The sequence below is a fragment of the Myotis daubentonii genome, chromosome 1, assembly GCF_963259705.1.
Source record: "Myotis daubentonii chromosome 1, mMyoDau2.1, whole genome shotgun sequence".
In the NCBI taxonomy this organism is placed as follows: Eukaryota; Metazoa; Chordata; class Mammalia; order Chiroptera; family Vespertilionidae; genus Myotis; species Myotis daubentonii.
Genome location: NC_081840.1, coordinates 147,469,575 through 147,494,421, shown reverse-complemented (window position 1 = coordinate 147,494,421; position 24,847 = coordinate 147,469,575). Strand labels below are relative to the sequence as shown.

The following is a 24,847-nucleotide window of genomic DNA, read 5'->3' as shown; positions in this document are numbered from 1 at the left end:
AACCGAAGTATGTGACGACTGGAATAAAACCCGTGACTTTAGTTTATGGGCCAATGCTATATCCACTGAGCCAAACCGGCTAGGGCAAGATATATCTATATATTTAAAAGACCCATATTGACCTTCTAGAGATGAAAACTAAAATGTTTGACAGGGAATATATAGAGAATTTTAAAACTCAGGAATAGGAGAACAAACAACTCAATTAGAAAATGGGCAAAAGTTCTGAGCAGACACTTAAAGAAGATACATAGGAGCCAAAGGCACATGAAAAGGTGTTTAGCATTACTGTCCTTAGGGAAGAACAAACTAAAACCATAATGAGGGCCCGGCTGGTGTGGCTTAGTGGTTGAGTGTCAACCCATGAATCAGGAGGTAATGGTTCTATTTCTGGTCAGGGTGCATTTCTGGATTTCAGGCTTAATCCCAGTAGGGGGCATTCAGGAGGCAGCCAACCAATGATTCTCTGTCATCATTGGTGTTTCTATCTCTCTCTCCTCTCCCTTTTAAATTAAATAAGACACACACACACACACACACACACACACACACACACACACACACAAAACAACATAATGTGGCACCACTGCATACTACTACAATGACTAAAATGAAAAAGACCAACTGTACCAAGTGATGGCAAGGATATAGAACAACTACAATTCTCATGCACTACTGGCAGGAATATAAAATTGTAAAACCATTTTGGAAAATGGTTTTGGCCGTTTTCAAAAAGTTAAACATATGCCTGCCATAAGGCCCAGTCTTTCCCCTCCTAGGTAATTACCCCAGGGAAAGGAAAGAATATGTCCACACAAAGACTTGTGTATAAATGTTCATGGCAACTTCATTTGCAATAGCTCTAAACAGAAATTACCGAAATATCCTTCAACAGACAAATAAACAAATCCTGGTATATCCATGTGTCGAGTTTCGCTAAGCTACTCAATGATATTGCTACTTCAGCATCCATTCTGTTTGGCCAAGTGCCTGTGGGAGCCTTAAGCTGACATTAGCCTCCTTATGCAATTGTACACTCTAGATCAGAGATTTTCAACCAGTGTGCCTCAAAAATTTTTTAAAACACGCAATATCTGACTATTTAGACAGGGGCACTGATCTCTTTTCCCTTCGATTTCAAATAATAATAATAAAAAGACAATGGTCATCCACTGTAAATCAATCAAATTATATATTTTTTGTCAGATTGGCAAAATCTATATATTTTTGGTGTATTCCAGAGTTTTTAGTAATTAGCTTCTGTGTGCTGTGAGATGAAAAGGGTTGAAAATTGCTGTTCTAGATAATAGCTTGCTGAGTCACAAGCAAATACAAATTCTGGATATGACTTCCTCGACAGCTCTTGTGATCATCACTCTCCCCTGCCTCCAAGACTTTCCCTTTGCATGCGTTTTAGGTGAGAACCCCACGGAGCTTCTCTAAACTCTGCTCTTGTTAGCTTGGCTTGAACAATTTGTCACTAGCTTGGGAAACCCAGAGCATCCATTAGCGGAGACTCATAAAGGCATATGCTTCAGGTCCTATCCCTCTCTCTGTCTGCACCCTGCCTTCACCTCCCATGTAGCTCCTGAAGGTGTGCTGTGTACCTCCGCCAGGACTGTGAGTAATAAACTTCTGTACTTCAATTTCTCTTGTGGTCCGTTGTTGGCAACTCACTATCCAGCATCCTGTGCTCTACTTAACAAACGTTAATTTAACAAAAGCATGACATGGTACAATGGCATACTAATCATCGATAAAATGGAATGGACTATTGATATGCACAGCAACATAGGTAAATCTCATCATAATTATGCTGGAAGAATCTAGGGAAAAGAATATACACCGTGTTTGGCGCTGCTTCCCATTAGTCACTACTCATTTATTTTAACATATCAAAATTTTTAACACAATGTTTTACATATAGTGAGGTACTTAAAGATAATCTTTGTCCTTGATTAAATTATTGAAGCTTGGAATGCTCTTCCAAGCTCATTGCTATTGTTGGCAGAATTCAGAATTATACTGAGATTCAATTCTGTATACAGATCCTTGATTAAGAGTCCTATAGAAAAAGCTATAGGGAACCACAGACATTTTAATTGGTCTAGTAACAATTCCAAATTTCACTTTTAGAAATATCACTCTGACAGAAGTTTTAAGAATGTTGTGAGTGGCAGAGCAGCTGCACCGGTGGGAGGATGTGCAGTTAAGGGGCTTGGCGGTGATTCAGGTTGGATATGGGAAAGGCCTAATTTGAGATAGTTGTAGTCTAGTAAACAAACAGGGGACTTACGCTGAGTGGCCAGATTATTATGACCACTCCATCAGTACTCGTTGGGCCACCTTCTGCCTTCAATACTGTGGCAATTCTTCTTGGCATTGACTCCACGAGATGTTGAAAGGTGATGCGAGGAATCTGACACCATGGTGAATAGCACTGTCCAGCTCTGTGAGATTTGATGGTTGTGGAACCAGCTGCCTGATGGCTCTTTTAACTTCATCCCACAAATGCTCAATTGGATTGAGGTCTGGTGATTGTGGGGGCCACCTAAGCAAGGTAAAGTCTCCCTCATGTTCTTGAAAGCACTCCTGCACAATACGAGCACCGTGGCATGGCACATTGTCTTGTTGGAAGAAGCCATCTCCATTGGGATACGCCATCAACATGATAGGATGAACTTGATCAGCAATGATACTTGGGTATGTTGTGCTATTCAGATGTTTATAATGATCTGGCTCTCTAGCAACTTCAGTGGGAAATTATAGCTAATTTGCCTACAAACTTCAGGTGGTCATAATAATCTGGCCATTCAGTGTATTTGCTAGCTATCAAGAGGTAGCAGCTTCAGGTTTTAGAGATTGGGGTATGTGTATTGAGGGGAGAGGGAATGGGGTTATGGAGGAGCAGAGCTTCACATTAACTATCTTGGTGCCAGGGGCAAGCTGTGGGGAAGCACTAAGAGTCATGGCGATGGGAGAGGAGATAACTCATGGAGGAAGCTCCCCCATACCCTCTAGCTCATCCTATGAACTAGCCCTGCAATAACTAGGTGAACTTGAAAATGTTCTCCACAGGTGGGCATTTTACCCTAAGGCAGTGGTTCTCAACCTGTGGGTCGCGACCCCTTTGGGGGTCGAACGACCTTTCACAGGGATTGCCTAAGACCATTGGAAAACACATATATAATTACACATTGTTTTTGTGATTAATCATTATGCTTTAATTATGTTCAATTTGTAACAAAGAAATTGGGGTCACCACAACATGAGGAACTGTATTAAAGGGTCGTGGCATTAGGAAGGTTGAGAACCACTGCCCTAAGGTAACATGCAGCCCTCTTAAGACTGAATTTCAGTCTCTAAGGATTTCCTGAGAAGCTAATAATATAGAGGTACCTTTTCAGCCTGATCAGTGAGAAGTACTGGACAGAAATCTGATGTGAAGAGAAGTTTCCAAGCGGGTGTTAACCAAAGAAGAGGTTCAGGCTGTAACAACAACAACAACAACAAATCATTTTTTTTTTTTTTTTTTTTTTTGAATCGGAGAGACTCAGATTCAGGGAGCAAACTGCTCTGGCGAGAACAAAGGAAGGCAAGGTTTACAAAGGCAGAAACCACAGTGTAATTCTTCCATGAAAGTGAAAGTTCGGTTAACAGGGATGGCTAGTTCCAATATGCAAATGAGGGAGGGAAAAACTACAAGGAAGAAGGAAAGTCCATACATTTCCATGCAGCAGTTGCTCTCATAGCGGTTCTCAACCTGTGGGTCGCGACCCCTGAAAATACATCCTGCATATCAGTTATTTACATTACGATTCATAACAGTAGCAAAACTACAGTTATGAATTAGCAACGAAAATAATTTTATGGTTGGGGGTCACCACAACATGAGGAACTGTATTAAAGGGTCGCGGCATGAGGAAGGTTGAGAACCACTGCATGTTTATGGCTCAGCCCTGAGCAGAGGTTAGCAACAGGTTAGTGACTTATGGCAGCTCTGAGAACCGAGGCACAATGTTCAGAGGCCCCACTTCCCTAATGGCCTCCTGCCTATTGAAGTGAGTTTCTTAGCAGCTTATTCCATTATAGTTTCTCCATTATCGTGGGGGAAGGAGGACACTTTGCAAATAACCTCTAAGCCCAGTCGAGATATTAATTATGGATGTCCAGAGATGGCGCATCAACTTTGTAAACATAATTATGCGTTGAGCAGAGGGTTAAAGTGAAGAGGAACTTGTGGAAAGTAAGTTCAGTGAATCAATCCTTCCCTTTGCAAGCATGGAAAATCCATTTTTAAATGTGCCTTGGCTCACAAGGGCACAGACTGGGTGGACACGAGGCTGGTAGCCAGGTTTTGGAGGAAAAGCCAGAAGGGCAGAATTTCACATCCATGTCTTCTCCCAAGAGCATTGGCGCGGAGAGCCAGCAGCCATTCCCCAGGCGGCCGGCTCCCTGGACCCCGGCAGGCCCCCGCGCAGGCGCAGCGCAAGGCAGACCCAGAGGTCTGGGCGTCCCAGGGTGATTTTCCCAGGCCCCGTCCCTTCCTGAGAATGAAGAGGGAGGAGCCTCGCGGCCGCTCGAAGCCCCGCCCCCAACCTTCCCTTGGTCCCGCCTTCCGCTTCGCCCCGCCCCACATACCTCCGCCCTGGACCTGGGCGAGCGGCCCTGACACGCTAGCGGGCGGACGGAGTCGCGAGCACGAGCGGACGTCTGCGCGCGCGCGGGCGCCGGCGCCAGGTGACCCCGCCTCCCGCCCCGCCCCGCCCCGCCCCGCCGGCCCTCCCTGCTCCTGTCGGCCTCCGGGCGCTGAGAATCCCGGCACCCGCGCGCGCTCTGCGGCCATGGAGGGACCCGGGAGCCTGTACAAGAAAGTCAAGCTGAGCAACAACGTGCAGAACTGGGTGAGTGGGGACCGAGGAGGCTGGGAGCCTCCGGCTGCCGCTGGTTCCGGAGCCCCTGCCTGCCTTCCGCCTCCTTTGCATCCTCCCCGGAGCGCCGGGGATGGGTACCAGAGGCCGCGGCGCCGTCCAACCCGGGTGTGGGTGGTGCGGGTCGGGGGCTGGCCGTGCTGCGGTCCGACCCGCCCTCAGTGGGAAGAACGTCCTCTTCCCCGGTTCCTCGGCTCAGAGGAGACCTCGAATTAAAGTCTTTGCGGAGAGAGCCGGCGGCTGCCGAAACCTGCACCTTTGAAAGGGGAGCTGGTTGCATCCCCTGGAGTGGCGTGAAGGTCTGCAGAGGGCGGAGGCGGAGGCGGAGGCGGGCGTCTTTGGGTGAGCTGCTGGTTTTTCTTGGCTCTGCCAGCGCAGTTACCCAGCGTTGTGTCCATTTCCAAGTCTTTCCATCTCTGCGCTTCGGTGTGAAGAGAGGGTGCCCAACAATGTATCCATTCATGAGTTGAGCATTCACTGAACTGAGGTTCTTTGTGGCTCGGTGTAAAATGGGAATGTCTAACATTACATGGAGTTCCAAGACTCGATTCCTGGAGACGGTAAGGTGTGGGCAGACTCATGGTTTATAACGTTTAGCAACGACAGCCAGTCGGCTTTGATGGTCGGATGGTGTGTCCTCATTTAGGTTGCTTCCTTCCTTATTCTTTGGTAAGAAACAGCCTTAATCCAAACTCATTAGTGCCCTTCTGGGTGGGGTGGGGAGGTGGTGTCCACTTTGGCTCTTTGAAAAGGCGCTGGTTTTAGGTTTAGGTGGACATTTTTATTTCCCAGTGCAACAAAAAATCATGAGGTTTAAATGCAGCCTTTGCAGATCATTTCAGGCAAATATTCATTTGCAGTCAGTCGTTTTCCATATCTGTTGTTGCCAAGGATGCTCACCTGATTGCTTTCTCCTTTTAGTTATTATCTTTTCCTTAGGTTTTAAGGGAAGGCGGGTTCGAACATTGGAAAGAGCACTTACTGGACGACTGGCCTGGTCTCCGGTACCAGCTTTGCCATTTACTAGTGTGTGATCTTGAGGAAAATAACTTCACGTCTTTAAACCTCAATTGACTAAAGAAGGGTATGATAGTGTGTTCCTCACAGGGTTATTTTGAAGAGTAAAGAAGATAATTTGAAAGTGCAACAAAGTGTCATAAAATTGTTGACTCTGCCCCTGTTACCCTGAGTATTTCCTGGTTAGGGACATAGGGGACTCAGTTAAAGTATTTAAAGGTAATTTCAGTTACACCATCTGTTGCTCATTTATTTACTATTCCACTTGCCAAACAAGTGCATATTTTTTTGTAGAGACCTGTGCCAGAAATAGAAAAGATGAAAAATGAGGGACTCAGTGTTTGCATTCTGGTTGCTCATGGCCTGATTGGGGTTGTAAATGACCTTGCCAGGTGACGAGTTTGTCATTTTGACCACAGTCGTGGTGTAAGACAATTTTTTTTTTTTTTTCAATTTGGAGGAGAGATTAATTTAGCCTGGGTGTTTTGGGGAGGGTTTACAAAAGAGAAATGTATTCAAATTTCTGAGGCAGAGAGGAGCTGTGTGAATAAGGGCTGGGAATAAGAATTGTTTTTTTAGTCCAAGACCAACTAAGAGTTTAAGTACTCTGGAGAGTTTTTGTTGAGGAGTGGAGATAAAATTTGATAAGCTGGGACTAGGTTATGCAGTTGTTTTTGTTAATCTTCACCCGAAGATATTTTTCCATTGATTTTTAGGGAGAGTGGAGGAGAGAGGGAAAGACAGAGAGAAACATTGATGTGGGGGAAACATATCGATTGGTTGCCTCCTGCATACATCCCAACCAGGGCCCAGGCGAGGGAGGAGCCTGCAACCAAGGTACTTGCCCTTGACCAGAATCGAACCTAGGACCCTTTGGTCCGCAGGCCGACGCTCTATCCACTGATCCAAACTGGCTAGGACTAGGTTATGCAGTTGTTAATGTTTACTCCTAGTGTTAAGACTTGATTCTGTGGGAGATTTTTAAAAATATATATATTATTATTACATTTTTTCAAAAACATATTTTTATTGTTTTCAGAGAGGAAGGGAGGGAGAGAGAAAGAGATAGGAACATTAGTGATGAGAAAGAATTATGGATTGGCTGCCTCCTGCATGCCCTACTCTATGGATCCCAGGCATGTGGCCTGACCGGAAATGGAAACGTGACCTCCTGGTTCATAGGTTGATGCTTAACTGCTGAGCCACACTGGCCTGGCATTCTGTGGGAGATTTTTGATGAGGCCAGAATTTTTCATTTTCAGGGGCTTGTAAGTCTTTTTTGCCCCAGTAGGGAACACCCACCGTGTTTCCAGGATTGAGAGTGACACTAATTTGAAGAACCCATACATCTTTAATGTTCCTATTACATGATGAAACTGGTGTTCCAGGAAGACCGTGTGCTGGAGAAATTAGACATTGTTCCAGATGTGGAAGCCCTGGAAAACAGATAGGGTTATAATGAGGTTTAAATGAATTACAGGCATACCTCATTTTATTGCACTTCACAGACACTGTGTTTTCATCAACATTGAGGTAAGACCTTTCTTCAGCAAAAAGATTATTACTCAGTGAAGACTCAGTTGATGGTTACCATTTTTAGCAATAATGTATTCCTAAATTATTTATGCAGTTTTTTTTAGACATAATGCTATTGCACACTAAATAGACTGCATTGTAGTGTAAAGATAATTTTTATGTGCACTGCGAAACCAAGCATTTCTGTTACTGGTTTTATTGTGGTAGCCTGGAACCAAACCCGAGATATCTCTGAGGTATGCATGGGACGTGCCTTGGGACATGCCTGGGACATGCTTTGTTCCACATGTTGGGGATGCAGTGGTAAAACAACAGAAAGGGGTTCTGCTCTCACGGATATTACATTCTACTTGAGAGACTGTTAATTAAAAAGCAACAAATAAATGAATGAGATAATTTTCCCTTTACTAGTTCTACCTTTTCTGAACCTTTTGCCCCTTATACTGTTAGATACCTTTCATCGAAGGCCAGCTGCCCATTCTGGATTTTGGGGGAGACTGAGGTAGTACAAAAATGAAATGAGTGCAGGAATGGAACACACAGCATATTGAAGGCCAACCGAGAGGCCTGTATAGTCATTCTTTGGAGCATGGGCCTGGCTGTTGTCAGGGGCAGGTATTGATCTTCCCATCCTAGAAGCCAGGGAGATATTGTAGGAATAATTGCCCAAAGAGGAAAAGCTGGACTTTTTGCCAAGAATGTACTCTTTTTTTTCCTGACGATATTTTTTTCTATTGATTTTTAGAGAGAGTAGAAGGGAAAGAGAAAGACAGAAAGACCTATGTGAGAGAGACACATCGATTGGTTACCTCCTGCATGCCCCCGACCAGGGCAGGGAGCCTCTAACCAAGATATGTGCCCTTGACCAGAATCAAACCTGGCCTTCAGTCCATAGGCTGATGCTCTATCCATGGAGCCAAACTGCCTAGGGCAGTGGTCGGCAAACTCATTAGTCAATAGAGCCAAATATCAACAGTACAATGATTGAAATTTCTTTTGAGAGCCAGTTTTTTTAAACTTAAACTCTATAGGTAGGTACATTGTTATTAACTTAATTAGGGTACTCCTAAGCTGGCCTCTGCTAAAAACGTCCTCAATCTGATTGAGGTATGTTCGCTGAGGTCGACCCCTTCCAACTCTCCCATCCACACTTGTCTTGTATACTTGTTTCGTCTATCTCCTTTCGTTCATCCTCTCTATATGTCCAAACCATCTCAACATACCTTTCTCAATCCTCAACACTACATCTTCTTTCACTCCACAACGTTCCCTAAAATTAACTTAATAAACTTTACTTAAAGTTTTAAGTCAACTTCGCACTGTACGTGCGCGCCTGCACGTGGTATTTTGTGGAAGAGCCACACTCAAGGGGCCAAAGAGCCCCATGTGGCTCGCGAGTCGCGGTTTGCCAACCACTGGCCTAGGGCACCAAGAATGTACTCTGTAATGTTGACTAACAACAACAGAAGAAGAATGATAGCAAGGTCTAGCTCTGTATTGTCCAATCTGGTAGCCACCTGTCACCTGTGGCAACTTAAAATTTAGCCAAAGTTAAATAAAATAAAAAATTCTGTTTCTTAGTTTCTCTAGCCACATTTCAAGTGCTGCGTTGCCTCATGTAGCTACTGGCCACTGTATTGGACATGCAGTATAGACCATTTTCATCATCTCAGAACAACAGGGCAGGTCTAGATTGTCACTTTGGGCTGGGTGCCAACATTTTTCCTACTTATCTATGTATATTTGTATTTTGGTTTTATCTTTACTTTCTTACCAGGACAAGGACATTTCAAGAGATAGTGGCTACTGTCAGGATTGTAGGCAATTCTGAGTTCTGGCTCCTCGCAGGGCACCCAGCATTGTTAGCCTCCCCTTAGCACAGTTGCTTCTCTAAATTTGAAACGTGAAATAAACTTCCCCAGCCTGGCTTTGTTACATAGAATTTTGAGGACTAGGTCTTTACCAGTGATTCTCAACCAGATAAAATTTTGCCACCCCCAGGGACATTTTGCAATATCTGGAGACATATTTGATTGTTACAATTTGTGTGTGTGTGTGTGTGTGTGTCCCTGTGCATACGCTCGTGCCTCTGGCGAGTAGAGGCTCGAGGTGCCTCTGGCGAGTAGAGGCTAAAGGTGCCTCTGGCGAGTAGAGGCTAGAGATGCTGCTAAACATTCTACATGCACACGATAGTTTCAACAGTAGATTATCTGGGCCAGAAAGTCATTATTTATGAAGCTGAGAAAGTTTGCTTTACTCTCGGCTTTGACTTAACAAAAGGGGAAAATGTTATGCAAGACTTAAATGCAAAAGTAGTAATTTAAAATAAAATCCAATTGATACTAGAATTCCCTTTTCCACTCACTTGGAAGTTACCATCTCTTGCTCTGAGATGGATCAATTACCCAGAGCATACCAACAATAAAACACCAACCCTGAATTGTTTTAAAAACACATTACTAAGTAATTAGTTCACATGAAGAGTATAATGCTTCTTTTTGTTACTTACCTAAGAGGCAATCATTTTAGTGAAATATCCTTTCCTAAGGACACAGTTCTTTACCAAATAAGTGAGTAAAACTAAGTGAGTAAACTAGTGAAGATATTATACATTACTAGAGGCTTGGTGCACAAAAATTTGTGCACTCGGGGGGCAGGAGGGGTCCCTCAGCCCTGTGTGTGCCCTCTCACAGTCTGGGATCCCTCAGGAGATAACGACCTGCTGGCTTAGGCCTGCTCCCGGGTGGCAGAGGGCAGGCCCAATCCCTAGGTGCAGCCCCTGGTCGGGCTCAGAGCAGGGCCGATTGGGGAGTTGGGGCGCCGCCCCCTGTCATGCACAGAGCAGGGTGGATCGGGAGGTTGCGATGCCACCCTCAGTCACGCTCAGGGTAGGGCCGATTGGGGGGTTGGGGCACCGCCCCCTGTCACACTCAAGGCAGGGTCGATGGGGAGGTTGCGGCGCCACCCCCTGTCACGCACAGAGCAGGGCCCATCAGGGGGGTTGGGGCTCCATACCCTGTCATGCACAGAGCAGGGTCAATCAGGTGGTTGGGGAGCTCCCCCCTGTCACGCACAGAGTAGGGCCCATAGGGGAGTTGGGGCACTGCCCCCTGTCACACACAGAGCAGGGCCGATCAAGGGGTTGGGGCGCCGCCCTCTATCACCCACAGAGCAGGGCCGATCAGGGGGTTGGGGCGCCGCCACTGTCACCCTCAGGGCAGGGCCAATGGGGAGGTTATGGCTTTAGCCCATCACACACAGAGCAGGGCCCATGTGGGGGTGGGGGGGTGGGGGTGGGGTTGGGGTGCCACACCCTGTCACACACAGAGCCGCAGGGTGATCAGAGGGTTGGGGAGCTCCCCCCTATCAGGCACAGAGCAGAGCTGATCAGGGGGTTGGGGCGCCTTCCCCTGTCACGAACAGAGCAGGGCGGATAGGGAGGTTGTGGCCCCGCCTACTGTCACACACAGAGCCGCAGGGCAATCAGGGGGTTTGGGCACTGATCCCGGTGCCGGGAGGCCTCGTGGCTCCGCTGATCCTGGTGCTGGGAGGCATATTACCCTTTTACTATATAGGATAGAGGCCTGGTGTATGGGTGGGGCCGACTGGTTTGCCCTGAAGGGTGTCCTGGATCAGGGTGGGGATCCCCACTGGGGTGCCTGGCCAGCCTGGATGAGGGGATGATGGCTGTTTGCAGCTGGTCACACACCCTTCAGGGTGGGGGTCTCCACTGGGGTGCCTGGCCAGCCTGGGTGAGGGGATGATGGCTGTTTGCAGCTGGTCACACACCCTTCAGGGTGGGGGTCCCCACTGGGGTGCCTGGCCAGTCTGAGTGAGGGGCTGAGGGCTGTTTTCAGGCTGGCGGGTGACTGAAGCTCCCAACTGCTCCTTTTTTTCTTTGTTTTTATTCTGGGCCAGCTTTAGCTCTGGCTCCAGCTCTGAGGCCTCTGCTGCTGAAAGCAGGTATCTGGTTTGTTTGGGTTCTATAATCGAAACACTGTATCAACTCCAGCTCTGAGATCCTGGCTGGCTAAAAGCTGGTTTCTGGGGTTTTGTTTAGCTTCTATATTTGTAACAATGTTTTAAACTGCAAGCTCAGAGGCCGGCAAGGCAGGCAGGAAACGTTGGTTTCCTCCGTCACTGAATCAAGCAAGCCTCATGTTAGCTTCCAGCTGCCTGGCTGCCGGCCGCCATCTTAGCTGGCAGTTAATTTGCATATCTCGCTGATTAGCCAATGGGAAGGGTAGCGGACGTACGGCTAATTACCATGTTTCTCTTTTATTAGATAGGATTTTATAGAAGTTCATTTCTAACTTCAGAAGAATGCAGGCATTAGGTTGCTTTCTCTTATTCTCTCTACTTTCTTTGATGTTTGCATCCCTTCCCTTTGTCTTTATCTCTCTTTTGTGTTAAGTGTTCAATTCAGTGTGGTGTCTTTGTATATTCACAGAGTTGTGCAACTATCACCAATATGTAATTTGAGAATATTTTCATCACCCCTAATGGAACCCTATACCCATTAGTAATCGTTCCCTACCTTCCTGCTCCCCCCACCTGCAGCTCCTGACATCCAATAATACACTTTGTGTCTTCGGATTTCCTTGTTCTGGACTCCTATAAATGGAATAATACAGTATGTAGCCTTCTGTGTGTGTTTTCTTTCACTTAACATTCTGTTTTCAAGGTTAATTCATGTTGCAGCATGTATCAGTAGTTCAACCTTTTATATAGTTGAATATTCCACTGTGTGGATATACCACCCTTTGTTCATATGAGTATTTCTACCTTTGGCTATCCTATATAATAATCTATATATATAAAGAGCCATCTATATATATATAAAGAGCCAGGGGCCATCACAACTGAACAGACGACCGAATGGACGACTGAACAGGCTGAGTAAGGCCACAAGGCCAGGAGGAGGGGCAGTGAGGGACGACCAAATGACTGAGCAGAAGGCTGAGTGGGGTGACCAGGCCGACAGGGGGTTAGTGAGGGACGACCAAACGACTGAACAGCAGGCTGTGTGGGGCAATGAGGCCAGCAGGGGGGGCAGTTGGGAGTGACCAGGCTGGTGGGGGGCAGTTTGGGGCGATCAGGCTGGCATGCAGAGGCAGTGAGGGGCGATCAGGCCTGCAGGGGGGATCAGTTAGGGGTGACCAGGAAGGCAAGCAGGTGAGCAGTTAGGAGCCAGTGGTCCAGGACTGTGAGAGGGATGGCCGACTGACAGTTTAGGCCCGATCCCTGGGATTGGGTCTAAACTGGCAGTTGGACATCCCCCGAGGGGTCCTGAATTGGAGAGGGTGCAGGCTGGGCTGAGAGGACCCCCACTCCATGCACGAATTTTGTGCACCGGGCCTCTAGTTACAAATAATGCTGCTGTGAGCAATTGTGTAGAAGTTTTTCTGTGCACTTATGGTTGTAATAGTTAATTTCAGCCTTCCGGTAGAAGTTACTGAGCTTTTGGCTGCCAGCCTCTGAACTCCCTTCATATATGTGGGGACTGTCCTGCTGTTATCATGGATGAGGCAACGGTCTGTGACCATGTAATGATTTCTTTATCTGTTTGTAGTCAATGTCCTTCCCTGAAATGTATGTTCTCTTTTGTCCCCAGTATCTAGAAGGGATCAATCAACAATACTGAATGAATGAACAGGTAGTCCCAGCCTCATTTCTGACTTCTAGGAATCTTTTAGGGCTGGGCTCCCCACCTGGAGGTTGTCCAGGGCCCTTCCATTGAAGGTATTGATATAAAAAAAATCTATTAAGTAAATATTTAAATATATTTAGTTTTTAAAACAAAATAGTTTTGGAGACAACATATATATGCAGAGCATGCCTGACAGTTGACGGCGGTCAGATAAGCATGCTGGTCATTTGGTTCCCATTCAGGAGGTTTGGGGTAGGGCCTGAGAGCCGCTTCCTGCCGTGCAGTCCGTGTTGCTACTTGTGCATGTAGTTGCAAGGCTGACGTGTAGCCTTCTCAAGTTTTCTCAACCTTCAGGATGTATGATCGTCACTTGTGCTGTTTGGCTTGGTATCGTCCAAAAACTAACTTCAGTTTTCGGTAACTGAACTAAAGGTTTCAGTCATCAATAACTCTGTGAGCTGAGTGTTTCTTCTTATGGTATATTACTGTCTCTTCGGTGTTATCCAAATTATGTCTTGGCACTTACAAGGAATGTGCCTGTTACAGGGATTCTCTTTGGAGAGAGACATTGTTGAGCAGTCAGTTTAAGGTAGATTGTGGGATGGGTGAGAGAAGTGCAAGTCCTGAATTATTCTTGATATTTGGTATATGCTCTGTGCCTTTACAGATTTCACTTAAAAATGCGGGGTTCTTTATAAAATCGTAATAAAGTCGCAAAGCATGACATTCTCTAAATGTCGTCGTAGGAAAACTTAATTTGCCCCATAGGGAGTGGCTAAAATAACAAAACAGCTCACGTGGAAATTAAGGTGGGTCAGAAAGAAGCACAGGGCCACTTGTGTGTGTGACGAGGACAGCAGTTTGTAGAATGTGTAGCAAAGGTGCAGTGGGACATCAGAGGCCATGTGACTCTGTCTCGCCCAGCAACAGGACTGATAGTCATTTAGTCATCAATTCTTTTGAAATGAATTGCCCAGTTCTGCTAGATTTAAGATTTCTGAAGGGTTTAGTCATCATTTCATTTGCATGTTATGCAGAGAATACAAATCATGCTGTAAAATAAATGCCTTGTATCTAACCTTTACTGAACACTGGCTAGGCACCAGAAGAGAGGATGGGCACTGTGGAAAAAAAAAACAAAGGACTGTATGTCACTCAGAGTGCCTAATCTGTCTCCCCAAGCAAGTCAAAATATATATGCACAAAAAGACACCTAAAAACATTAAAGGGTCTATAAATAAACAAAGATACGGGTAGTAAATGTTACAGGGTCTGTAACACGTAACGAAGCCATTGAAGACAAAGACGAGGAATGTAGAGTCGGAAGGAAATACTAACTTAACTCACTCTTGGTCCTTCGTCACTCATGTTATATTTTTCTGTTAGAATTATAGGAAGGATTTATCTAGAATGGGTGGAGAAGGAAATGAAACGGGGAGGGCAGTGAGAAGAAGATTGCATATGGAAGTGGCCTGTAGGTGCTTTATGAAGTTCAGGCATATTCCCAGCACCTTGCAGTTCCAGTAGTTTTAAAAAGTGCTTTTTGATTTATTCTAAAGAACTGGGAGGGAGGAGAATGTGGCACATCCTTATTTTTAAAAGTTTATTTTTTTATTGAAAAGTATCAAACATACATAAACAATAAGCCTCCTCGTACCCAGACTGCCATATTTGCTGCCTGAATTTTTTTTTTTTTTTAATGTAGGAGCATTCTTTTCCAGTGATTAAAGCAGAAAGATCTCTGCTTATCTATATTTTCTCTCAGCCGTATCTTCAGGAGATTATTGCTTGTCAGATAATTTTTGTACATTCTACTCAATTTACTAAGGAAAGCAGAAGACAAGTTATAGGGCTAAAATGAATTAAAATTCATCCAGTTACATGTTTCTTTTTGCCCCAAAGCAAAGTAACTTGGAAAAATATCCCCAAACAAAATGACCCAGTCAAACCTGTTGTGCAAGTGTAGGACACTAACTTGTAGGCAACCTCCTTGTTGCTTCCCCATTTCCTGTCTGCTCCTCCTCAGCAGCCTGCCTAGGAGCTAAAAGAGGAGGAGGTGCCTCTGCTTCCAGGAGATGCAGATGTCCGTGTTTGAAACCCTGTATATTTTGCTTAAGATATTGGAAGTGTAGAGCTGGAAAGTTGTGTTTGCTTCATCAACCTATTGGAAAGAAATGGGCCGGGAGACCCATCTTATCATTTTTATAAGTGGTTATTGAACATATAAATATATATTGGAAATACATCTATTAATGAGGTGATCGGTGGGGATGGGTGGGGGTGGTTTTTGTGGTGTGCCTATTAAAAGAATTGTCCAACTGTGTGTGCGGGCAGTGAGTGATAGCAAGACTCAGATGGGCAGAGATGCCTTCTCCTCCGGTGTACTGCAGGGTACGGGGAGGGGGGAGCTGTGGAAAGAGATCTTGAACTGTGGCACCTCTCAGGCAGATTTTAGAAAAGACTATCTCTGTAAGTTGAAGAGCTGGATGGAAAGACGCTCCTTTATAGAGTCCATATGTTTATCTTTTAAAAGATTCAAGTGAACAAGAATTCTTTCTTTCCCCCCCCCCCCTTTTTCCAGGGGATGCAGAGGGCAACTAATGTCACCTACCAAGCTCATCATGTCAGCAGGAACAAGAGAGGACAGGTGGTGGGGACCAGAGGTGGCTTTCGTGGTTGCACAGTTTGGCTCACAGGTATAGTCAAATAAACCAGCTTATTTCAAAAGCAGTGTTATCAACAACCTTGAGCTAGGAGTAAGCATATTTAAATTTTGAGGTCAGTTCTTGTATCTGGAGTGTGATAACATGTAACAGACAAAGTTGCTTAATAACCTATTTCCTTTGGGTAATTTTTTTCCCCCCTAAAGAATTGTTAAAATAAATAGATGCATCTTAAAACTACCTTGTAATTGATAACGACATTACATTCTATAGACTTGCATGAAAATAAGATCTGGATTCTGCCTTCAAGAAGCTAATAATCCCCCCTTTATAGGCACCCACACTTCTGGATGTTATGAGGTTATATGTAGCATGAACACTTTGTAATATTGATCGATTAAATGTAAGACAATTCATCAAAAGAAAAAAGAAGAAGTAAACCATATGAAGAGAAAGAATGAGTGATAGAGATAATTTATTCCTGTCATTCAGCTTTTGTCTCTGATTGGTTCTTGTGTTGGTTTTCCCAGAGTCTTTGGGCTTAGCCATAGCAGGCTGGGGAGAAGGCAAATTCATGCAGATTTTGGAGATAGATTTAAAAATGATGGATACCTTCTCTTCAAGGAATTGTGTATTTAACAAATGTGTATTCAAAATTTATATACATCTCACCAAATTGCCTACTTAGATTTTATACCTATTTATTCTCCCACTAACAGTGTGGGAAGAGAGTCCATTTTCCAGTGTCTTTGTCAACATTAGATACTACCAACCCTAAACACTTTTGCTAACTGTTAAAAACAACGTTTCCATTTTGGTTTCAATGTTAGACAGTTCTGTTTGTTTTTGTCTGAAAGAATTCAACACTCTCACATCTTCCCATCTCCTCATTTTTAAGACTGGATTGTTGTTAAATTGCTACTTTTTCTTAGCCCATGTTTGGAACACTTAACATTCTGTTCTCAAATCTTAAATTTCTGTAATTGTTTGTATTTGAATTCTATAAGTAAATTAATTCAGTACTTATCTCACCATCAGTTCTTTTATCATGGCATGCTCACTCATGAACTCTTTCTTTGAGTCGGGTTTCAATTTTCCGTGTTTTATTGTTAAACTAGAGGCCTGGGGCACGAAATGTGTGCATGGAGGGCGGGGGTCCCCTCAGTCCAGCCTGTACCCTCTCCAATATGGGACCCCTCAGGTGTTGTCCTGTACCCTCTCCAATCAGGACAACCCCCTCAGGGATTGGGCCTAAACTGGCAGTCGGACATCCCTCTCACGGCTGGCTTCTAACCACTCACCTGCCTGCCGGCTTGATCACCCTCACTGCCCCCCTGGCGGCCTGGTCACCCCTCACTGCCCCCCCTCCAGCCTAGTCGCTCCTTACTGCCCCCCCATTCTGGCCTGGTCATCCCCAACTGCCACCCCTGCCAGCCTGGTCATCCCTCACTGTCCCCCGCTGCTGGCCTGGTTGCCCTTAACTGCCCCCCCGCTGACCTGGTCGCTCCCAACTGCCCTCCCTGCTTACCTGTTCACCCCTAACTGTCCCCCCCCCGCCCCCCCCCCCCGCCGGCCTGGTAATCCCTAACTGCCCCCTCCTGCCAGCCAGGTTGCCCCTAACTGCCCCCCCGCTAGCCTGGTTGTCCTTCACTGACCCCCCTGCCGGCCTGGTCACCCCTAATTAGCCCCCCTCCCCCCCCTGCTGGCCTGGTTGCCCCCAACTGCCCCCTGTACCAGCCTGGTCACCCCCAACTCCCCCCCCCCCCCCCCGCTGGTCTGGTCGCTTCCAACTGCCCCCCTCTGCCGGCCTGGTCACCCCTAACTGCTCCCCCTTGCTGGCCTGGTTGCCCCACACAGCCTGCTGTTCAGTTGTTTGGTTGTCCCTCACTAACCCCCCTGCCAGCCTTGTCGCCCATGCAGCCTGCTGTTCGGTCATCAGTCCAGTAGTTTTGGTCATGACGGCCCCTGGCTTTTTATATATTAGGACTAGTAGCCCAGTGTACAAAAATTTGTGCACTCGGGGGTGAGGGTGAGGAGTGGGGCCAGACCCCTCAGCTCGACCTGCACCCTCTGTCATGTTCCGGAACCCCGGCCACTCCTGGCCTAGGCACAGGCCTACAGGCTTGGGGTGGCCTGGCTCCCGAGGCCCCAATTCATCAACAGAACAAAGTTGGCGTTAGTTACATCCCTCACAGAACCCAGTACACTGCATCTGTGCATACAACTGCCTTGTTCATGTGCCTGCTTCGCCCTACTGAATTACTAACATCTTGAGGACATAGCTCTGTCTTATCCTGCTTCACCTTCAGTGCCTGGCCTGGTGCCAGGGACCTGAGAGGGTTTGCTGAGTGAGTGCATAATGAGTGAGTGAATGAGTGAATGAATGAGGAGTAAGTGAATGAGCAAGCAGCTACCAGGAGGGATAGTTCGCACTCTGCTCTGAGCTGCCTGACGTCAACCCCGGGAAGTTCCCGCCCTGCTCCCCTCTCCCAGCTGCATAGTTCGTGCAGGGCAAAGGCTGCCCGGTTGTGCATTTGGAAAATCAGTGCATTAGCACCAGTAGGCCGGGATCCCCGCTGGAGGGCCGTTGGGGGCGTGGCCCGTGACTGATCGGTGCATTAGCACTGGTCAGTCGGGGATCCTCCTGGAGGGCCGTTTGTGGGCGTGGCCAGTGACTGATCGGGAGCATTAGCACTGGTCAGCCGGGGATCCCCCTGGAGGGCCATTTGTGGGCGTGGCCAGTGACTGATCGGTGCATTAGCACTGGTCAGCCGGGGATCCTCCTGGAGGGCCGTTGTGGGCGTGGCCTGTGACTGATCGGTGCATTAGCACTGGTCAGTCGGGGATCCTCCTGGAGGGCCATTTGTGGGCGTGGCCAGTGACTGATCAGTGCATTAGCACTGGTCAGTCGGGGATCCTCTTGGAGGGCCGTTTGTGGGTGTGGCCAGTGACTGATCAGTGCATTAGCACTGGTCAGTCGGGGATCCCCCTGGAGGGCCATTTGTGGGCGTGGCCAGTGACTGATCAGTGCATTAGCACTGGTCAGTCGGGGATCCTCCTGGAGGGCCATTTGTGGGCGTGGCTAGTGACTGATCAGTGCATTAGCACTGGTCAGTCGGGGATCCTCCTGGAGGGCCGTTTGTGGGCGTGGCCAGTGACTGATCGGTGCATTAGCACTGGTCAGTCGGGGATCCTCTTGGAGGGCCGTTTGTGGGTGTGGCCAGTGACTGATCGGTGCATTAGCACTGGTCAGTCGGGGATCCTCCAGGAGGGCCGTTTGTGGATGTGGCCAGTGACTGATCGGTGCATTAGCACTGGTCAGTCGGGGATCCTCCTGGAGGGCCGTTTGTGGGCGTGGCCAGTGGAAGATCGGTGCATTAGCACCTGTCCCCCCATCCCCCAGGGCCGTTTGTGGGTGTGGCCAGTGGCCTATCACCGGGGTTCCGCCGCCAGCCCTGGGTCTGTTCCCATATGGGCCGCCTGCCACCTGGGTCACAAATAGCAGGCCCAGATGGCAGTGGGCCAGGCGGGATGGCGCTGTCCCGTCCTGCCTGCAGTATGCAAATTAGTCGCCATCTTAGTTGGCGGTTAACCGCCATCTTGGCTGGTGATTAATTTGCATATCTCGCTGATTAGCCAGTGGGAAGGGTAGCGAAGTTAAGGTTAATTACCATGTTTCTCTATTATTAGTTAGGGTAATTTTGGTAAGATGCTTTTCTGCTAGATTCTGGATTCCCTGAATTTTAATTTTTGAGGATGTCTGTCTATTATAACAGCTTGTCTTAACAAAATATATATATGTGTTTGTTTCTTTTATTAATTCTCACCCGAGGATATTTTTCCATTGATCTTTTAGAGAGAGTGGAAGAGAGAGGGAAAGACAGAGAGAAACATCAATGTGAGAGAAACACATTGATTGGTTTACCCCCTGCACATGCCCTGACCAGAGCCCAGGCCGGGGAGGAGCCTGCAACCAAGGTACAGGCTCTTGACCAGAATCAAACCCGGCACCCTTTGGTCTGTCCACTGAGCTAAACCAGCTGAGGCACAAAATATATATTTGGTTCATACTCTCTTTGTCCAGAATTCTTAAAGCATTTCTCCATTGTCTTCCGGTATTAAAAGTTGTGTGAGACAAATATGATCCCCTCCTCTCCCCCGCTTATTTTTAGGAGCTTTCCTTTTTCATCTGGATACTTGAAGAATTATGTTTCCTGTATTTTCTTTTAGAAGTTTTCCCTTTCTCACTTAGGCCCTTTATCCATCTGCAGTTGATTTTTGTATGTAGTGTGAGGGAGGGATCCATTTTTTTTCCATATGGATTATCAGTTGTCCCAAGAGCATATGCATATATTGATGAGGGTATCTGATCTGCAGTGCCAACCATCATCAGTTTCCACTTACGTGTGGACTTGTTTCTGGGCTCTCTGATCTGTTCCATTGGTATACTTGTTGATTCTCCTATTATTACCACATTGTCTTAATTATTATATTTTTATGAATCTTGAAATCTAGTGGGATAAGTCCTTTTATCTTATTCTTTTAAAAAAATTTATTCATTGATTTTTTTTAGAGAGAGGGAGGAAGGGGGAAAAAGAGTGAGAACAAGAGGGAGAGAGGGAGGGGGGTGAGGGGGAGAGAGAGAGAGAGAGAGAGAGAGAGAGAGAGAGAGAGAGAGAAAGAGAAAGATCAATTTGTTGTTCCACTTATTTATGCATTCATTGGTTGCTTCTTGTATGTACCCTGACTGGGATTGAACCTGAAGTCTTGGGGTATCGGGCTGATGCTCTGATCAACTGAGCTACCCGGCCAGGGCTTACCTTATTCATTAGGAATAAGAAGACTTTTTTTTTTTTGTCTCTGCATTATTATGTAAAATTTTTAATCAGTTTACCCAATTTCCCCTATACCCTATTGGGATTTAGTTTGGGATTACATTATATGTAAAGCTCAGTTTGGCAGAAAATTGATCTTTAGAATATTGGATATTGGGTACTCCTTTTTTTTTTTTTTAAATATATTTTATTGATTTTTTACAGAGAGGAAGGGAGAGAGATAGAGAGTTAGAAACATCGATGAGAGAGAAACATCGATCAGCTGCCTCCTGCACATCTCCCACCGGGGATATGCCCGCAACCCAGGCACATGCCCCTGACCAGAATCGAACCTGGGACCCTTCAGTCCGCAGGCCGACGCCCTATCCACTGAGCCAAACCGGTTTCGGCGGGTACTCCTTTTTTAAAAATATATATTTTTATTGATTTTAGAGAAGAAGGGAGAGGGAGAGAGAGATAGAAACATTGGTGATGGAGAAACATCACTGATTGGCTGCCTCCTGCATGAGCCCTTAGGGGGTTGGAGCCACAACCTGGGCATGTACCCTGACAGGGAATCAAACCTTAATCTTCTGATTCTTGAGTTGACACTCTCCCACTGAACCACATTCGCTGGGCTGTCAGATTTTTTGGTACTTGCTTTATGGTCCTATATGTATTAAGTTTTCATAAATGTATATTTGAAAAGAACATACAGTTTTCTGATGTGTGAATATGTTCATTAGATCAGGCTTGGTGGTTATGCTGTTAAATCTTCTATTGCCTTCATTGATTTTCTTTCTTTTTTTAAATATATATATGTTGGAAATGGAGGCCCAGATTTCTTTCTTTTCTTGCAATTTGGTAGTTTAACTGGGATCTGTCAAGGTATTAGGTGGTTTGTTTGCCATTCTCCTGGAGCATGGTTTGCTTTTCCTCAGATTTATTTCAGATAAATTTTCTTTTGTATTTTTACATTGGTTTGGGTTAATAGTATCCCAGGACTGCTGAAGCAAATCACTACAAAGTGTGTGGCTTCTCACAACAGAAATTTATCTGCTTGTAGTTCTGGAGGTAAAGAGTCTGAGGTCAAGGCGTTGACAGGGTTGGTTCCTTCTGTATGCTCTGTTCCATGCTTCTCTCCTTGCTTATGGAGGTTGCTGGCAACCCTTGGAGTTCCTTGGCTAGTAGATGTATTATTTTATTTACTAGTATTTACTTTTACAAGAAAAAATTTATTTAGAAAGTTACAGAGGTAGAAGAAGTGAGCCATGGAAGAGGTGAGCCAGCTGGGCTGCGTGGGCTTGGGAAACAAGTTGCAGAGGCAAAAGAAGGGCCGGCCCTTGGAGTTTAGAAGAAAGAAAGCAAAGAAAACTAGCTGGGGGAATGAGGCGGGGGTGGGGGGGGGGGTGGGGGGGAGGGGGAGTGAGGGGGTAGGGTAGGGGGGAGAGAGAGAGAGAGAGAGAGAGAGAGAGAGAGAGAGAGAGAGAGAGATTGCCTGTCTTCACAACACCTTCTTTCCTCTATGTCTTCATGTACCTGTCATATAAGGGCACCAAATATTAGATTTAGGGTCCACCCTAATCCTGTACAGCTTCATTTTAATTTAACTAATTACATCCACAAATAACCCTATTTCCAGTTAGGGTCACATTCTGAGATTCCATGTAGACATGAATTTTGGGAGGACACTATTCAACCCAGTACAGTTGGTTTCTCTTCTTCAGGTATACCATACCTTAGAGTTGGGTTGTCTGTCTTGTTTTATTGTTCTTCTGTAACTGCTTTAATATCTTCACATCATTTTTTCCATGTTCACTGTAATCATCTCAATGAAACCTTCTGTGTCAGTAATTTAATATTCAGCAGTGTCAATTCTTATTTTGTTTCAAATTAAATATATACATAAAATATATAAGTACATTTGTGGATAGACTTTTATTGTAATTTAGGTTGTCTTTATGGTATAACAAGTTTAGATTTTCAGGTTTCAGTTTTTTTGTTTTTGAAACTTGTTGCTCAACTGGTAGTAAAAAACAACAAAAACTGTGAATAACCCGTTCATCACTTGTTTCAGTATTATTGCTGTCTAACAATATATTCAAAACCCAGTGGTGTAAAACACAATTTTCATTTGCTCACTATTTTGTGGGTAAGGAATTCAGAAGGGCTCAGCAGAGCAGGTAGGTCTTGCTTGGTTGAGGTCAGGCTGGTGTGGGCTGCAGTCTTCTTAGGGCTCAAGCGGTTGTGTGTGATGATTCAGCTGACCATGCTTGTCAGCTGGGATTTTAGCTGGCAGAGGCAATCGCCGGGAACACCTGCTTGTGATCTCAGGGTACTGAATAGCTGGCTTTTCTCCAATTAAGTGTCCAAAGAGAAGCTGCATAGCCTTTTCTAGTCCAGCCTTGGAAGTCACACATTGTCATTTTCAGTACATTCCTTTTGTAAATTCTGGGATGTAAAGCTCTTCTTAATTTTAGTTGACATACAATATTATATTAATTTCAGGACTACAACATAGATTTGACATTTATATACCTTATGAAGTGATCACCACGAGAAGTCTAGTAACTGTCTGTGATGACTGTATAAAGTTATTATAATATAATTTATTGTTATTTTCTGTGTTGTACTTTGTATCTCCTTGACTTATTTGTGTCATAATTATAAGTTTGTACCTCCTAATTCCTTTCACCTTTTTTCCCATACCTCCACCACCCAATCCTCTGGCAACTATCAGTTAGTTCTTGGTACCTATGAGTCTGTTTTGTTCGTTTAGTTTAAAGTTCATTTAGTTTAAATAAACATCCTGACAGGTGTGAGATGATATCTCATTGTTTCACTACATTCTTTTGGCCACAAGTGAGCCCTATGGCCAGCCTAGATTCAAGGGCAGTGATGTGATAGTGACAATGTCACATTGCAGACAACCTTTCAGGATGGGAAATGGCTGTTGTAGCCATCTTTGGAAAATATAATCTGCTATACTCCTATGAGTTTTTATTTTAATTGATTAATTAATTATTATTTTTAATCTTTATTGTTGAGATTATTACAGATGTCCTTCTTTTCCCCCACCCCAGGCCTTCACCACCCTATTGTCTGTGTCCATAGGTAATATATACGTGCATATAAGATCTTTGTTTAATCTCTTCCTACCTCCCCCATGCCCCTTCCCTGAGAATCGTCAGTCTGTTCCATTTCCATGCCTCTGATTTTATTTTATTTACCAGTTTATTTTGTTAATTAGATTTCTTATTCGTTTATTTTGATTTTTAGATTCAATTGTTGATAGGTATGTATTTGCTGCCATTTTGTTCATATTTTTTATCTTTTTTTTTTCTTCTTCTGTGTCACTGAGTCCCAATCTGCACTAGTTTTTACAGCTCGTAATTCTTACTGCCCATAGGGACTTTCCCCAGCTCTGGGACCCTGGGCTGGGGGTCTGGTGTGGGGCTGGGACCCCTTGCTCCTCTGGGTGACCCCCCGCAGAGACGATCTCCCTCCTGGTTAAAAAAGAGGCCCTTGTGGGTGTTGGACCGGCCCATTCTGCCCCTCCACACCTCCTACCAGGCTCAGTGTGCTTTCTTCTTTACTTCTCTAGTGGTAGGACTTCCATTCAGCCAGCTTTGCAGTAGTTCTGCATGATGGTTGTTCTATATTTTAGTTGTAATTTTGATGTGGCTCTTCATATAAGTTTTTAATGTATAAAGCAATTAGCATTGTATTAATCCTCTCATCATATCTTTTTTTCAGTTAGCCTTCCATACTACCATGACTTCTTTCCAGAGTATCAGTACATTACTCTTCAATATTCTGTCTCTTGCCTCATAGTACCGTAGTTATGAATTCTACAATTACACATTCACCAAGGTGGCAAGTATGCGTACATAAATGTGCTCTTGCATCCGTTCCTTCTTGTTGGTTAGTGAAGCAATATCATTGGTAGAGGCAAGTGGGTTGAAATGAGGATATTCTTTCAAGGTTAATGATGTTATAAATTGGATTCCCAGATACTTTTTATCTATCAGAGGTGATGATCCTGGGATATAGAGGTAACAATAATATTTCACTTACTTTTGTCTTTTTCTTCTCTTGTCAGAAGTAATTTGGGCATACAGAGGTAATTTGGGCAGCTTTAGAATAGTGGTAATAAGAAGTCAAAGGGAATACCTACCCAACCTTGTTTAATATTAAAATTGGTTAAGTTCTTTGAAGTTCATCAGTGATTTCTAG

The 24,847-nt window shown here is 45.2% G+C and overlaps 1 protein-coding gene and 1 long non-coding RNA gene across 2 annotated transcripts in view; both read left to right on the top strand.

Annotated features, from left to right (window-relative positions):
- Positions 1–4,745: 4,745 nt before the first annotated feature.
- The window catches only part of LOC132214567 (bifunctional 3'-phosphoadenosine 5'-phosphosulfate synthase 1), a 121,704-nt gene continuing 101,602 nt past the window's right edge, over positions 4,746–24,847 (top strand). The window contains exons 1-2 of the mRNA XM_059661930.1: positions 4,746–4,904; positions 15,716–15,830. Coding sequence (XP_059517913.1) covers positions 4,845–4,904; positions 15,716–15,830 — 175 coding nt within the window. The 5' untranslated portion in view covers positions 4,746–4,844. The remainder of the gene's footprint in view (positions 4,905–15,715; positions 15,831–24,847) is intronic.
- Positions 5,498–12,519, top strand: LOC132214581 (uncharacterized). Its single transcript, XR_009448325.1, has 3 exons — positions 5,498–9,567; positions 9,620–10,110; positions 11,787–12,519. It is a non-coding gene; the product is annotated as an uncharacterized LOC132214581 (long non-coding RNA).